We start from the raw sequence: 17,557 nt of genomic DNA on the forward strand, positions 1-17,557 counted from the left end.
ACGTGTCCTCCTGCCTTCAGACGGCTGCAGGGATTTAATGAACTAAAAGAAAACCTTTTCATACAGTATAAAGCAGCTGTGCACATGATTTAGTGATTTTGTGGGTGGGGAGAGATAAAACTTGTATTATCATGACAAGTGTGCGAGTTATATTTAGTTAAATGTTGTGATTTAGTAACACAATGCAAAAAGAAAAACAATTTATCATATCATGAATGAGTGCTGATTGTATGAGGAGTAACAGGTGTAGTTTAAGTATAAATCTGAAGAGCTTTTCCCCAGCTGGCAAGGTGTGAGATCCAATGTGATCAAACCAATAAGCAGGTAAGGACAGGCTGGTTCATGTCACAATAAAGAAAAAGCCAAGCACCTCTGAGGCATCACAGCCTCAGTGACAAACACCAATCCGATCTGCTGCTATCTCACCCTCTCTGCTTCGACAAACAAATCCTGTCCACAGATGTACATTTTCTCTGTCTCTCCCTCACACACGCACACACACAAGCAGAAACACATTTGGCTCAATCATTGTACCTGTTTGGAGGCCTTCCACGGAGAGATGTGGCCTGAGGAAGAAAGAGAGAAAGCACAGTTGGCAGAGAGCAGGCTCAGACAATCTGTCAGATCTTTATCAAACAGTAAAAAGGACAATTACAACTACACAGCGAAAACAACTATGATGGAACCTACATAGTGTGCAAAGGTTTCTACAAATGACATATCGGAAGCAAGTGTTAAAATCATCTTCCCTTAATGTGTGAAAAATTTCTCATTCTCAGTTTGCTGATTTCATATTCCCCTGTTTTGACTTTGTTTGTGTAACTCTTCCTAAACGGGTTTGGTTGTTGCGTTTGTTTTCAACATAATTACATCATTAGCTGCGGGCAAAAACAGAGACCCCCTCCCCCAAACACACACACCCACACATACACACACAGACACCCGCACACACACACACACACACAGATAGTTTTCTCTGCAAGTCATATTTTATCTGCATGTAGGAAGCAGGGAGCACACTACATTGCAACAACAATCTCATCAACACAGCTCCCCAGTGACTCCACTGAATCAAAGACATACACTACATTTATGCTGCAGAGACCCAAATACATACAGTTAGACATGGTTGAGGGGGGAGGGGGGAGGGGGGGGGGGGCATGCAATGGCTGCTTCGTGTAAACATTCAGTCTCCATCTTTACACATGTGGATAGAAACACATGAACACACTCATCAAGCACGAAATACTCCTGCAGCATCGCTGATGAATCCTTTAACAGATGTGGGTACTTGTAAAAAATTCTTTAGAGAATCCTGATATATTTAATATTTATTCAGTTTATGAGATTTTCTCAAAAATGTCAGAGAGCACTAGATGGAATATATTTATGGAATTACTCTCCAACTACATCCGCCTGCTTTTTAGATGTGTGAGATGAAAGCCAGAGCACTTAGCAACGGAGCAGAATGGCAGAACTTTCCATCAAAATCAGCGAGTAGGGGGAGATTTGAGGAAAATAAAATACAATAGATAACTGCCACTCTGTGTGAAGACAAATTGAAAATTGAAATTAATTTTTGCCTTTCCTTACATTTTTCCACTTTTATTTTTCCCAAATTTTTCCCCGCCCTTCTCCATTTGCGCAATTAAAGCATTTTTGCTATTTGAAAGTCCTTTTCATTTTTAACTAAATGTCCTCCATCCCTGCTGTGAGCATGGAGGAAGACGCAAGAAGATGAGGAATGCAGACAAATAAAAACCCTCCCGTCCATGAATGCATGAACGCAGGTTTGAGGAGAGCTATCCGTGGTGCTGAAATGATTCAGCACAGTGGCAGCAGCAGAGGGAGGGCTCTGTGGGAGGTTGGGACTAATAACCACATTCTGCAGGGAACACAGGCCTTCAGGGATGCCTTTAAGGAATTCTAATAACTCATTCTCATGAAACTTTCCTTAATGACCCACTGAAGGAAATGAGTACAAGCTACAATTGTCCACTCATATTAAAGAGGGGCGGCATCCTCACAGATGCATTTAAGCTTAATTTAAATGCTAATACAGTTCATCGGCATATGTGCCGGATGTGTAGCACACTCGTATGCATGCTGATGAATTACAAATGAATGACTGGTAGAGAGGCTTCATGTGGCTTCTCTCACGAGTCAGTGGTCAGGCAGTCTGGCAGGCCGGCCTCACAGACTAGCCTGCTGAGCTCTGGAAGGCCTTCAGATCAGTCTGATTGGCTTGTGCAGTCTGACACCCTTTTCTTCACAGCCATGATCTGCATCCTCATTGGTGCTGCAAAATGTCTCTAGCCTGTGGTTGGCTCCGCTTCAAACTGGGATGTCGGGATGGAGCTGTGAACACGACCAGAGCTCAGTGGAACTCTGGCAGAGTGCCCACGCTACAGCGGAGTAGTCAGACACAGAGAGACACACACACACACACACACACACACACACACACACACACACACACGGTCTAACACCCTGTCTGTGTTACACAAAGCACTGATGCTCTCAGTCATACGTCTGGAATCATGTGCAACCTGAATTCCACTGGATGTGGGATTTCTGTGCTCTGCAAAAAAATGCTACATCTACAAACACAAACATGCTTAAACATTCCTGACATTTTGCACATCTGAGTCACGACAAAGGACCTTGTCCCTTTTTTCACCCCACAGAGAGGAGAGAGGCACAGAGAGAGCCAGAGAGGCTCCTGGTGTGTCAGGCTGATAGTCCCTGTGGGGCCGTTGTCTTGAGTTGTTTGACAGAAACGGGCGAGTTTGAAGGAGATGGCATCTTTGGGGGAAGGGAGGTAATTTGTCACATTCAGCTCAGCATTTAGAGGAATATCCATTGCAAGCCGTGTGCGTGTGTGTGAATTTGAATACAGATCTGTGTATGTACATGTGGTAATGCATTAATGTGTGTGAGGCAATCTCATTTGTGTATTGAATTTCAGCAGCCTTTTTAAATGGCGTATCTGACAGGGAAACCTGAGTGTGTGTCTTTACAAAGGTTAACCACCAGGTGGCACATGTTGGCTCTGCATGGTCATAAGATGCTCTGCTGCTCAGCATCACAACATTTGATCTCAGCTGCATGCATGCTGACGTGCGCGCGCATGTGCGCGCGCACACACACACACAGTTTTTTTCTATTCCCGCTGGAAACACTTAAGTCATCTGTACTCATCACAGACACAGTAGACTTTATTAGTCAAATAACTGATTATAGTTCACTGAACACCATAGAGAACACAATCAATTCACTTAGATCAGGCAACAGTTTGTCAATACATCTCCAATATTTGTCAATAATAGGCTTTGGACAAGAGCACTGACATAAAATCAGCAAACCACCCAGCAACACTTACATCAGATAGTCTGATGTATCAGGACCACTAAGAGCTAATGTCTTTGATTGCTTTTCAGTTCTGCGATAATAATTCCTGTCACACTTCAATTAATTAAACCTGAGATGCATATGAGACTGATTGCCTTCATCCCTGATTAAATATAACCCATGAAAAAGAGAGCGTATCTATAATTCGTCTTCATTGTTCTGTTATCATCTCAGAAACAATGCAAATTAACTCTTCACTCATGGCAATTCATCTCTAGAAAAACTACAGACTTGACGACAAAATGAGCATGAAAATGTGAACTACACAGCTGCTGGGTGGCACATCAAAAGCAAACAGTGAACTTGTGAACATTGTATTTTTAAATGGCCAAAGGATAGGAAGTCTTTGACTTTCTGAACTTTCATCCAGGTGGTGCTGTATAGTAAATCATTGCAGGGTTGAGTGTGTGTGTGTTTGTCAGATGGCCATGGGCTCAGCAGTATAGGTAGCCCCAGGTAATTATCAAGTCTAATTTTGACCCTGTGACCAGAGCACTTTTTAGAGAATGAGTGCAAGAGCACATGTCAAACAAATAAAGCTTTCACTGTGCAATTTAATTTCCTCACAGGTGGCCAATCTTGCAGGAAATAGGAGAAGAGGGAAAATGGCCACACTCCATGTCGTTCTGGCAATATTACAAGAACTCTGCACTTCAAACTTCCCCACTGTGAAATTTTCTCTCATTTCTCTTTTGGGCTACTTTATTACTCCATTTTGATTTATTTTCTCAGACTGAGGGAATGTGGTCGTCTCCTCCTTTCACTTCAAGAGGGAAGGTAAAATGCTGAACGTGTGCAGAAAACTAAAGGTGGTGTGGTGCAGCTCATTACAATGCAGAGCCTGTTACAGAGATGTGACATGTGGCAAGTATTGTGGAACAACACTAGCCCTGAATTGTGTGTCTAAATACACAGACAGCTAACAATGAAATCTATCAAGAATATTTCTAAATGTTTCCTTAAAATTCAAGTGGGTGTGGAAGGAAACATTGTGCCACTGTGAGAAAGATCAAGACAAACACACAGACTCAGACAGGGTGGTGGGTAGTCTGTCACATACAGAAACAAATACGATTGTATCAGTAAATCTAGATATAGCCAGTGATTTCAAAATTGCAAGATGATACAAAGGGAACTTTTTGGTTTATACTCAACTGTCGTAACCCAGCTTCTCATCAAAGTTGAAGATTCATGTACTGAAAACAGTAAAAATGCTGTTTGTATAATCAAAACATCATCATTTCAGAGTGTGGAGTCGTGAGACAGTACAGGTAGCCAAACAACATCATGCAACCAGTTCAGCTTGTTTGCCGGCTAGATGACACTCTCCACAGTCATTTCTGTCAGAAAACACATTACGGTAAAATAACTGCATTTATTTTGAACATGAGTGGCCCCAGTGAGAATGAAGCCCCCCCCCCCCCCCTCCAGCAGTGTCGGTGCCATCTCAACCCACAGAGCTGCACTACACCTAACAGTGAGATTAACTCTGCTTCTCATCTCCACTGCATGTTACGTTTGAACAGCTTTTGAGTTGCTGTATCTTAAAACACTTCCCTGTATTAAATCCCCCTGTGTTGCTCCAGTCTAGTTCAGTGGAAAACATTGATGACGTGTCGGTGATAAAGCCGCATTTGGAAAAACACTGAGAGCTCATGGTGTGACACACACAACACTTTGGACGGCATCTGATTACTTTCTTTTCTCATCTGTAATAATGAGTCAGCACATATGAAATACACTAAACTATACATATTGTTCATTTCATAATTTCTTCATCATTTCATGTTTTCTATTTTCTATGTCTAACAATGTGTCCTGTGACTGTTAAATCATGCAATGATCTAATTTCCCAGAGGGGAACATTAAAGTTTCATTTTTTTCTTAACCAGCACATATTAATTATTGGTCTGTGAAATAATCCTAAATTATTTCTCTTTTTAGGAAAACACCGTTGTCACTGTGTGTCAAAAAATAATATGATAATTTGCCCAGTTTTACACCAGGAAAAATTATTCTTTCATCCTCTAAACTATTTAATAATATTCCAAAAATAAAATCTCATCTAGACACTTGAATAAAACCATTTGAAAGTGTTCAAAAATACAACCGGTCTCAAAATGATCATAATCAAAATCTCATTTGCTCTCTCAGCTCTCACTGTCAACTCTACTTGACTCATCTCTTGTGAATTTGCAGCTGGGGCTGAAGATGCACAGTAACATGATATTTGTGCATTCCAATCAGAAGTCAGTTTATAGTCAGCTGGGTCACAGCTAATGACATAAATAGATCAAGGGGTATCAGCAGGTGGTAAACACTATGACTATCTTGAGAAAGTAAATCACATTTATACCCCCCAAAACAAATGTTGTCATTGTCATTACAAAATAAAGCATGCTTTCTCCATCAATCAAGTATAGCTATCAATTTTCAGTTACTATGAATCTGTACTATAAAACTGGTTTATTTGGCACTAGTTTTATTAGGCCCAATTTACAGGCTTAGTTGTCGCCCTTATGAATGAACGAGAGAAAGAGTGTGACTGTATTAGAAGAACCAAGCAGACAGACAGACAGACAGACAGACAGAAAAGAGACAGAAACAAGGAATCCGTTTCTCTCTCTCTCACCTGTTCCTCTCTGTATGAGGAGTGTTGCCTCTGCTCCCACAGGACACTCTTTAAGCATCTCCACCACTCGTCCATGTCCAGCTGCAGCCACTGGCTGCTGGTTCACCTCCAGGATCAGGTCTCCCTCTATCAGCCCCGACGCTCCCTGTGAGCCCGGCTCCAGCACCTGCACCATAGCAACAATACATGTCCTTCGTCAGTCAATTTGACCTACTACTATTTGATTTTGTGGCACCTTCCAATATCATTATCAGAAGACTTTGATTATCTACCATAATTAATAAAAAGGGTTAGAGTGAAACCTTCAAAGTTTATTTTTGTATTGAGGGACCACAATTCATCATTTTCCTGATAAGTCTACAAAAAAATCTCTATCCAAACCAGCTATCTATTGTTGGTCCCTAAAATCATATTTTGAATTATTTCAACTGTTTCCAAAATGAATTCAAGAATTTTTGCCTGTTTAAAGGTTTACAGGACCAATATTTCAAGATACCTCCATGCAGATTGCTTGTGGAAGCAAAGGAAAATGCACCAAGAAAAGGTGCAATTATTATTATTATTATTTTTTTATTTGTATAAATGTTGAACATAAAACAAATTGTTTGTTAAGGCAGATGTTTCGTAGTGCAGATATTTTACTACATAAATATAAAATCTGTCACACCATCTTGTCTAATTTATCTGTTCTTCACTGCCTGGATTTTAAGTACACAGGTTGGGATTGAGCTTCTTTAGGACAGTCTTCATTCATTCATTACCATGGTAATAGATAGCAAATCCAACTCAAGCTGAACTGACTTTGTTCTTATTATCTCAGTCTCTTTCTCCTAAGTTGCACTGACTGAATTAAATTTACCTTGACCTGCTCTTTTAACTCTGCCTCACGTTTAACTTGAAACTCAACTCAACTACTGAGTTTAGCTGGAGACTGAGATTTCACTCTTTAATGAACACATCCACTACTGAAACACAGACAGTAAAATACAATTAAAACATCAAACAGCTCTGAAGCCTTTCATTTCTGGACTAATCATGGTCTACTGAGTGAATGAAGAGATGTAGAGATGATCAACGATGCATCACCTGTTTAACTCGCTGACCAGTGGGACTATCGGCAATAGTGAACCCAAATCCCTCCGCCCCTTTCACCATAGTAACCGTCAGCAGCTCTGCCCCTTGTCCTGTTGCCCCGGCAACCCCTGCAGTCCCCGAGGAGGCCATGGACACGTTGTCTTCATGAGGCGTGAGTGCCGAGGCTGAGCCAGGTGTGGTAGGCGGCAGGGATGAGCCGTCTAGATGTGTGTCCCCAGGGTGAGGCGCTCCAGCCTGGGCCAGAGCCTGTGGAGGCAGCTGGGAGCTCAAGGACAGGTACTCCAGGTACGGGTCGTAGCTGCTGCGGCCGTTCACAACCAGGGGGCGGTGCTCCAGGCCGATGGGTGTCAGGGAGCTGCTCGCTGCCCCACTGGGGTCCTCAGGGTCAAAAGGAAGAGGATATCCTCGACAGAGCACGAGGGTGACGCTCTGACCTATCGGTACCGACTGAAACAGCTTGACAACATCGGCGTGTGTGGTGCCGAGCACACAGATGTCATTAATGTAGACGATGACGTCACCTGAAGAGGAAGAAGACAGCAAGGGCACAACAGCTTCAGTCACACTCTGACTATGTTACATGTTACGTATACAACATTTTCTGATCTCAGTGGTTCATGTGTAAACATACTCTGCTGCAAAAATAAAACTTGTCACTGCCTGTTATGCCATAAATGTCAAATCTCAGCGGCATCAGGAGGTGCTGCAGCAGTGTCCCTCTCAAGTGTCATACAGGAAAATAATATCTGTTCACTGCCACTGCAGGCAATGTATAAGTGTATATGTGAGAGAGAGAGAGAGAGAGAGAGAGAGAGAGAGAGAGAGAGAGAGAGAGAGAGAGAGACAGGGTCAGTGTCTCTGTGAATACGACAGACATCTGTTGCACATCGACAGTCACAGAGACCCTCTAATTATGAAAATCTCAAATATTTTAATGGATGCACACAGTTACAGCCACAAGTAGTAACAGTTCTAAGTCTTGGCTCACGCATGTTATATTACAATATCGCACTTTCATGATACTCTGCTGTCTAATATCATCGCTTCACTAAATTTTATATTCGTGTTCAGTTTACCTGGTTGGTGGTTGACATTTTTCCTGCACACCAAAAACAACAAGGTGAAACAACTTCACAAATGCGACACTAGATGCTCTGTCATCTCAGCTGTAGTTTCAATGTGTGGAAAGTTATGGATTTCAGCTTTAAAGTCACAGCCCCGTGACAAATGCAGCTGCCTCAAATCCTCTATTTCACACTTATGGAGGCACTCTCTGTCACACATGCAGACATGCACACACTCCCATGAGCATGTGCACACACATAAACACACACCCCTACATGTCACATGCACAATCGTACACAATCCCTAAGAGCAATGCCGCACAGCTCAAATAGGCCAGCTAATCCCAGCCAGGGAGTGCCCGTATGTGGCTGTGTGACCGTGTGCATGTGTGAGTGCGAATGTGTGTGCGCATGCATGTGTGTGAGCAGCTCTGGCAATGTCACAGAGCGGAGAGGAGCAAGTTGGAGAGAGAGAGAGAAATCAGAACAGAGAGAGAGAGAAAAAGGCGGACGGAATAGGATGGAGGGATGAAGAGAGAAAAACTAGAGAGGTAGAAAGAGAAAGGAGATGAAAATATAGTGAGGCTGCAAGCAGGGGAGAAGTGTCAGATGACATGGTTGGATAAGAAAGCATAATAAAGGGTAAGCCAGAGAGACAAAAAGAGAGATGAAGATAAAATAGAAAGAGATGGATTCCAGATAAAGGAGAAACTGATAGGCAGAGGGAGAGACATAAAAGCAGAGAGAAGCTGAGAGTAGGAAGGAGGATTCCCTGCTCTGAAATGAGCAGTTTAGGCACCAATCGTGCCAGGCATGGGGCCAGCTGACAGGTTCAGAGCAGAGCACATATAAAGCCTCATACAGTAATTCCTTCTCTGAACATAAGACTAGAGCCCACTATGACTTTTACTAACATCAGCTCTTTGAGATAAGACCTCAACCAGGTTTGTTTCTGTAAAAGAATAAAAATCTATATTTATAACCTAGAGGACACTGACAATCAACCTATGAATCACTCTAGGTGTTTGGTTCCACATATGAGCCCGTTAGCTGAGGCTTTCATCCACGTCAACTTACAGTAAATGAACAGGCAAGGGAATTGATGTCTTTCTCAAGGATGTTGCTAATAAAAGCAAGCTGGTTGTGGCAGTTAACCTTCCACATGTAGCAGGGTCTCTCTAACCACTAAGTAAGCCGTGTGAGACTGTACTACTGCTTGTGTGGATGTTACAGATCTTTGGTTTTATGAATCAAAGCACGAGTATGGGGCAATTCATGGCACTGCTGTAACTGCGTATGAGTGATTTTTGATGATACTGTGACCACTGATGCCAATGTAGTGATGCTGCACCTGCAGTGCCACTGTAAAAGCAGAGATGATTCTCCTAAGGAAGTAGGTGTTGCGTGGGCTGGTGTCAATTATGGCCGATCAAATCGGAACCTCTCATTCTCATTAAAAGCAGAACGATGTAGTGCATCGACAGAGGACTCAGAGTGTGCTGAGAGGAAACTGAAGTCCTTGTCTGGGACACACAGTGCTACAGGCACAAATATAGGGCATCCCAAATATGCCACCAACGGCCAATGATGTCCCCTTTTAAGATGAATTGATATTTCTGGGGATACTGAAACCTCTACCTCTAAGTTTAAAAAAAAAAAGTGTTACTGTTTTTAAATCTTTCACAAATACAAGCACAGTTGTTGAAATTCCTAAGCTGTACACTAAATAAATGGTATCAATAATATGAAAAACTCAAACAGCTAAAGACACAATGTTGGCAACAAAAATGGACCATAGGGTGGAAAAAAGAGGCCCAAAGTTTGGGTTTTACTAAATAAAGAGGATTATTTTTTCTATAGAGCAAATATTGTGCCTTGGTTCTGTATGTTGCATATGTCCACCCTTGGCAGGTGAAGGTTTAAGGGAATATTTAATTTGGCTGAAAACTGATTTCTTTGGTGGAAAAACATAACATTGATAACATTGTAAGTTACTATAACCACAAAATCCACATTTGGTGAAGCTGCAGAAGAAAATTATGATTTACATTTTGGCAATAGGTTGTGACACCTGTAAATCACAGAAACACCTCTCAAAACATACTTGAGATTAGGCCTTAATATCTCCTTCATGGACAATAAACAATAATGCTCCAAATTACCACTAGGGCACACTTTGCCATTTACTTTTGAGACATTAACTTACTTTTTAAAATTTATTTGATAAATCACAAAATCAGAGAAGACAATATATCAGAAATGCAAACACAGACATTGTGTGGATGTGATTTTGTTGGTGACCTCTGCTAGCTAAAACTATAAAACTCACTAAAGCACCAGTTATGCTTAGCTTATACTAAGAAATGTACCAGTTGGCTGAGGCACAAGTCTAACTTTCAATGCCAAAATTACACAGCAGCAACAAATTTACTGGATGCTGACACTCTACTGTGCTCCCCTGGCCTTTTACGTACAAGAAATGTTGACAGAAATTACCCAAGAGGTAGGTAAAAAGCTGCTTGAATTAAACTGAAACTCTGCCAGCGAAAGGTCTTCGTACTTGATCTGCTTTGGCAGGAAATTAAAGTCCATAATGTTGCGGTATCAGAATAATGAGGTTGTGCTTAAGCATTTGTATAAACACAGTATTACAGTATCAGCAGTGACAACAGTGACAGCTTGCAGTTTGTTTAAACCTCAGTTTATTTCTCTACCAGTTGTCAATATTCTGCGTCGGCAAACATCATTACCTGTGTCCATCTTTCCGTCCTGAGCGGCCGGTCCGTCTGGTATTACACTCTTCACTTGCAGGAACTCGTCCGGCTCATCGCCTCCTATGATTGTGAAGCCAAATCCCATGTTGCTCTTTTGCAGGGCTGTGGACAGGAAGGTGCCCTTCAGCTGGGTTGGGTCCCTTGTAAACAAAGGCTTCTCTGCAGGGAGACAAGGTTTTGAAGCATGATATTTTCATATACTTGACATTTATAAAACTTGTACATTTAGTTTGTCAAATTGCTTTTGCGTGAAATTATCTTCTCAGTGCTGAATGAAGCTATTGCACATTTTTTCTGAATGTAAAAACACCAATAAAGGCACATATTCCTTCATTCCCAATAAGATGACTCATTGGAGATATGCAGTTTTCACTCAGAGGAAGCAGTACATGATGTACTGGTCTAGGACGTCCTCATGTGTGTGCCTGGATTAACCCACTAGGGGCCTGAGGGCGAGCATGTTCTCTGTCCCCCGTACGGCCAGGGATCTCCATTCGACCCTGTACATTGTGACATTGTGCATCTGCCCCATCAAATTGAAAAAAGAAACTGCCGGTTCCATGACATGCGTTTGGAAAATAATGAGAAACGCACAATGTTCGGTGTAAAAAAATGTACAAAATATATGCAACAGGAAAAATAAACAATCAATTTTAAAATCTATCAGCACAAGTTTTCAGGGTTGATTGTGCTATGTGCAAGTTCTTTCTGCAGTCCCGATATTTTCATATACAACTGAGTGGGTATGTCAGCATGTAGCAAGTACTGCACATACTGTAATATTCCATATGTACCTCTGTATATAGTGGGCAGTGGTAGAGCAGACAGTCCCTGGCTCTGCATCTGCCGCTGCTGCTCCAGGCGTCTCTTAGCTTCCAGGACTGGGTTCTCAAACTGAGTCCTTCGATTTATGTGACTGAAAATACATTGCATTATTAAAAATAATGGAGAAAAAAAGATAATTCAGAGCCTTTTCCCAAGACAAACAGCAATACAACAATGCAGTTCTGAATTCTAAATTTTACAGTAAAATGTACTTAAGAACCAAAAGTGAAAGTGTTCATTCAGAACAATGCTGCCTTTCAGTGTGTTAAATTATCGATGCATTTAAAGGTCCTGCACACATATACGGTTGACGCTACCATGAATCATGCGTTAGGTTTTTTGCACCTGTTTGGGTGGGAAAAACTACACTTGTATCATTACATCAGTCATTACTGAGTCCAGTGACCTCATGTTATTTCCAGCATATAGGCACCAGAGCAGAGGCGGTAAGTTAAAAGAACTGAAAACACCTAAGCAGGGTCTTCAAGTTCCACTGATCATTTTTTTTTATGTTGACACTGAATCAAATGACTCAGTCCAAGTAGTTATAAAAATCTAAGCCCAGATATTTTCTTTAGCAGATGGCAAACCAAAACAAGGATAAAATGGAAGTTAATACTGAACTGGCATTTGACACATATGTGTTTCTCCTGGACGTAAGATATAGAAATAATGTGAAAATGTTATTCTTATAGGTAATTTGTGGCTACAGTCAAATGTTGAACGTTTTCACCCTCAATTAGAGTTTATTTTTGATGGACTTCCAAATACAGCACAGCAACACATTACATAATTTTGAGCAGGTGAACAGATTTCATCAGCAGCATTCTTAGGATAGTCCCTGCGGACGAGCATTTCACTGTCAAAGTTTAGTCAAATGAGCAGAAAGACATAAAAAAGAAATGAGAATTTTGTCATTTATAATTCATAATGAGATGTTGTAAACCATGGAAATAGATTTCCTGTTATACTACAGAGCATCGGAGTTAACCAAGTCAACAGGGAGACTTACTCTACATAGTAGCTGCCGTAGATGGGATCATCTATCTTCTCCCAGCCATAGGGCAGCTCTGAGAGGAAGGGGAAAACAAGAGGAGTGAAATTAAGTCAGTTTATGCTCAGAGCAGAAGAAGGAAAGTAGACACTAAATTGAACCACTGAGGGGAGACGACATGAATCTCAGGGCTCACAGCTAGACGCTCCCAAAGTGCTCCTTTAATAGACAGACAACACTTCGATCTGCAGCAGTGGCTTCTTCATGGAGGCACGAATCACAACAGAGACATCAATACAAAGCTGGGCAAGAGAGAAAGAACATTTAAATCGTCAGACACATCACATCCTGCCCTCTCTTCCTTTCATTCTCTTCCTCTCTTTGTCGTGTGCACAAATCCTTTATGGCCAAAATACCTTCACCAGACTACTTCATGTTTGTCTCTTTTTTATTTCACCCACCCACACATTTTTGCCTTGGATTGCTTCCATGGCATGTCAATTGTCTCATCCTCTCTCTCTGGTTCTCTTATTCCCTCCTCACTTCCGCCGTCCCTTTGCTGATTTATCTCGCCTCTCTCAGTCGTAAAAGAACTGGGTCAAGGCACTGCTAAAATTCCCATACTCTATACCCTATTCTTGTATTCCTCTTCACGTAACTTCTCACTGACACACACAAACACTTTTAAACACAATATACATTGCACGTAATGAGCTCTCTCCTTTGGTGTATGCAACATTCAGAATGTTTTGGTTTTCGGCTTCAGCACTAAGGAAAATAACAAGGGGATTGACCTCAAACTATAAGACTGAGGGAAATACACACACACAGACACACACACACACACACATCTAACATTAATCAGTGAGTGTTACTGAAAGGTTGATCATATTAATTCATCCTCATGTCTTGTCATGACGATGTCTGTAGGTGGGCATTTCCCACAAGGAAATAAAGTAAACCTGATGGAACAGTAGAATACTAGTGTCATACATATTGAAAAAGATGAGAAATAAACTAACAGTGAGTCATCAGGGACCCTGAGCTTATTACTAAAACACAAATACACACACACAAAGAAATACAAGAGCTGACAACATTGGTGATAAAAAAGCTCTGGGTGAATAAAAAATGAGACAAAGTGGGAATGGAGTGTGTGTAAGGGTGTGCTGGGTGTTGGATTTGTATGGAAAGATGTGTGCTAGTGGCTGGTGGGGAGTTTGGTTGTGATGTTTCTGCTTTGTACATTAGCTTGTACAGGGCAGTAACTGGGCAACGCCACAGCCACTGTAAACACAATCTAAATACCAACCAAAATGTGTTTGTAGCACTGAGTATCAAAAATTGTGAAGTACCAAGTGTTGCATCAAACACAGGGCCTGATTTGTGGTTATGTTTTGTTATTGTTGTAATGAGATTGTTATTGATTTAAATCAGGAACATGATCATTTTAGGCAGTATCTTATTTAGGCAAAATTCTTGTTTTGGCTAGATAACATTTCATATCTCAGATGTATGCTGGCAATAATAATTTCCTAATAATTTTGTGTCCTGGAAACGGTGCAAGTTGGTATAAATTATAGGGAAAATGGGCCCATCCTTCAAAGTACTATTTACACACATGTAATTGTTTTTTCCTAATCATTAATTTGTCATAGGAAATATGTTGAATTGTGTCCTTGTCTTGTCATGTAGACAAATTTCATATTGATGCATGTTCAGCAAAGCACGTTCAGTTGTTTTGCACTCACTAACCTTATGCTAGCATTTAATTTGAATGTAGGTATGGAATAAATTTACCAACAATTAGTAGGAAATCTTATTTCCAGGAAGCTTGCGAAGTTGCTTTCAAATTACAGACCTGTAAAACATTACTGAAATGTTTCGATTTGTCCAAGAAAGCTACTGTACTGGCAAAAGTACAGAAAACGCAGCCCAAAACTCTACCCAACCCTCTTAAGTCTTTTCACATTCATTTACTCACTGACAGACACATACAAGCACACCCCATGCACACACACACATAAATCCTCAGCTCTATTATTTTTTACAATTATTTAGTCTGTGTGACGCTGATACTGTGGCATCATCCCTTCATGCTGTAATGTAATTATGAACAGATTTGTGATCTTGATATCAATAATCTGTGTGTCAATGTGTGTGTGTGTGTGTGTGTGTGTGTGTGTGTGTGTGTGTGTGTGTGTGTCCTGGCTGCTGAGCATGCTGACTGTGCAGCCCAAGGTGAAAGGGGTGGATGCTGCAATTATCTTTTCTCTGCTTTACCGTTTCCTCAAAACGCCTGCACTGCACTGTCATTACCTCAAACGACCCTTCTCATCCCTGAGGTGGAAAAGTCAGATGGATTCACACTTCAAACCACCTTAAATTCCCTCCCACCCTTTCCACGAGCCACCTTAAATGTCGGCCTAACTCATCCACTAGTCGCTTGCCCTCCCCCTAAAGTGAAAGGGAGACAGTTTCCATGGAAACCACCAGTGGAAGTCTTTTTTTTCTCGCCTGAGCTGAGGGCTCTGTCTTGTCTCTATTTCCTGCCGCTGAAATACAGAGAGAGAATTTGTCTGTGTGTTTTTAAGCATTCATATGAGTCTATATTTGCAGTGTGTGTGTGTGTGTGTGTGTGTGTGTGTGTGTGTGTGTGTGTGTGTTATATTAGATGGCTTAACTGTGTTTGCATCTCTCAATGAGTGAAAGCGTCATCTTCTTTGACAGTAAATCAAACACCTCATCATGTGTCTGTGTATAGAATGAGCACCGAGGGGCTTGCTTGGGTGTTCTGGTGCTTTTTTATGGGTATCTGTATTTGTTTTTCTCTTGACATAAAGTCTAATTGTGATTCCTCAGCATTCGATGACTCATCTTCCCTCTCACACAAAGTCTCTCTGACCAACGGGCAGGCCGGAACAGATACAATGAACTCATCTGACTCAGAAAAAAAAGAAACTACCACGAACTGAAGAACCCAATAAACTCAAACCAAAAAACAACCTCCAAAATTTCAAATAGTACTAGAACCCTTATTATTTTCATTATCACTTCCTCTGTAAATTATTTTCTCAATTAACTGATTATTTGTTTGATCTATTATGTGTCAGAAAATAGTAAAAAAAAAAAGAAAAAAAGGCCCAAACCAATTTCCCAAAGCCAAAGTTTACGTATTCAAACTACTTGTTTTGTCCAACCAAGAGTACAAACCCCAAATACATTCCGTTTAATATCATAGAAGACTAATAAAAGGAGGAAATATTCACACATTAAAAGATGGAAACAATTATAACATAGCAGTTATAATGTTCATCATGTTCACAATCTTGGTGTTAGTATGCTAACAGTTGTGAATTAGCACTAAACACAAAGGAGGCTGATGGGAATTTATTAGATTTTAAACGAAAATTAAGATTGTGACCTGATGATGGTACTAGATGAAACTTGATCACCAAACCAACTTGCAGCTTGAATAAATTATCTAAAATATCAATCGATTATGAAAATAGCTTCATATCAAGTTTCAGCTGACTGAGTAATTGACTAATCAACCAACTGTAGCAGCTTTAATTATCTGACTGCAACTCAATGTTGTGTTATTGTGTTTACACTGCCATATTAAAAGGTACGTTGTATCAGCTTTGAGTCTAAGATGTAGAGAGCATAGACATAAAATAAAAAAGAGCTGTCAAGACTGAAACAATGAGACACAGACAACAAAAAAATGAGATTAAAAGAGAGAGAAAAATATAGGCAGAGAAAAAGTCCTGGTCCAGACATGACTGAGAGTAATAACAGTGATGTAACTCAGAGGTAACATTTTAGCACAACTCCATCACTGAAAGTTCCTCAACTCTCCTTATACACAAACCTCTCTCTATCTCCATTTGGTTCTTTCTTGCTCTTTTCAAGAAGAGGCTCTCATAAGGCGTCCCTCTGTACATCATTGCCACTTCCTCTAACTTCATCATTTGTCATATTTCTTGTTTCCCCCATCTCTGTCTCGTGTCATTCCCTACTTCATACTTTCTCTGTTGCTTACAGACAGGGTTTCGACATTGTGACATTGGCCTCAGAGAGGATTCCTGCCTCTAAATGATCCTGAGCAGCATATTTTCATCAACAGCACTAAGATTACTTTGAAACCGATGTTGGGCTTGAGTGCGTGCGCAAAGGCAGAACTGAAACCAACACTTGCTGTTATTTGAAGCTTGGCCTGCTCTTTTCTTGCCTCCTCTGAGCGAGGGAGGAGATATGGGCTTGTGTTACGTAACAAAAGACCCGCCTGACAAAAAGAATGCAAGCGAACCAGATCTGTGTTGACAAGCCTTTGAACTCTGGGAGTCAGTCTCAGCATATAGATACAACACAATGCACACAAAAGTTGCACATTCATCCAAACACATCAACACAAAATAGCATCTCCTCATATTCACCAAAAACGCAGCAAGGGAGCAAAGCAAGCCTGAGAGGTTGAGTGAGGGGAAAGGGAATAGTGAATGAGGATATGAAATGCTAAAGGAAAGTGGAGCAAAAAGACCAGACATGCATGAGATGGAAGCAACGGAAAGGGAATAACAAGAGGGAAGATGCAAAACCAGCATTGATGAAAGTATGTCTGAGTGTTTGTCTGCTTGCTGCCTATGGCAGTGAGACTCTGGGTAAACCTTCAGGCAGATGGGCAGTTAAAAACTGCACCACCCCTTCCTGCTGTTCCCTCCCCACATTTATTGTTTTATTCACTTTCCTTGCAGAATCT

The 17,557-nt window shown here is 41.0% G+C and overlaps 1 protein-coding gene across 1 annotated transcript in view; it reads right to left on the reverse strand.

Annotated features, from left to right (window-relative positions):
- LOC111228482 (membrane-associated guanylate kinase, WW and PDZ domain-containing protein 2-like) overlaps positions 1-17,557 on the reverse strand; it is a 75,403-nt gene that overhangs the window by 10,071 nt on the left and 47,775 nt on the right. The window contains exons 7-12 of the mRNA XM_022754377.1: positions 12,814-12,871; positions 11,771-11,892; positions 10,953-11,135; positions 7,130-7,659; positions 6,044-6,209; positions 535-566 (exon numbers count right to left, since the gene is read on the reverse strand). Of these exons, the coding sequence (XP_022610098.1) occupies positions 535-566; positions 6,044-6,209; positions 7,130-7,659; positions 10,953-11,135; positions 11,771-11,892; positions 12,814-12,871 (1,091 nt within the window). The remainder of the gene's footprint in view (positions 1-534; positions 567-6,043; positions 6,210-7,129; positions 7,660-10,952; positions 11,136-11,770; positions 11,893-12,813; positions 12,872-17,557) is intronic.

The sequence above is a fragment of the Seriola dumerili genome, unplaced genomic scaffold (genome assembly GCF_002260705.1).
Source record: "Seriola dumerili isolate Sdu_G_001 unplaced genomic scaffold, Sdu_1.0 BDQW01000219.1, whole genome shotgun sequence".
Classification (NCBI taxonomy): Eukaryota; Metazoa; Chordata; class Actinopteri; order Carangiformes; family Carangidae; genus Seriola; species Seriola dumerili.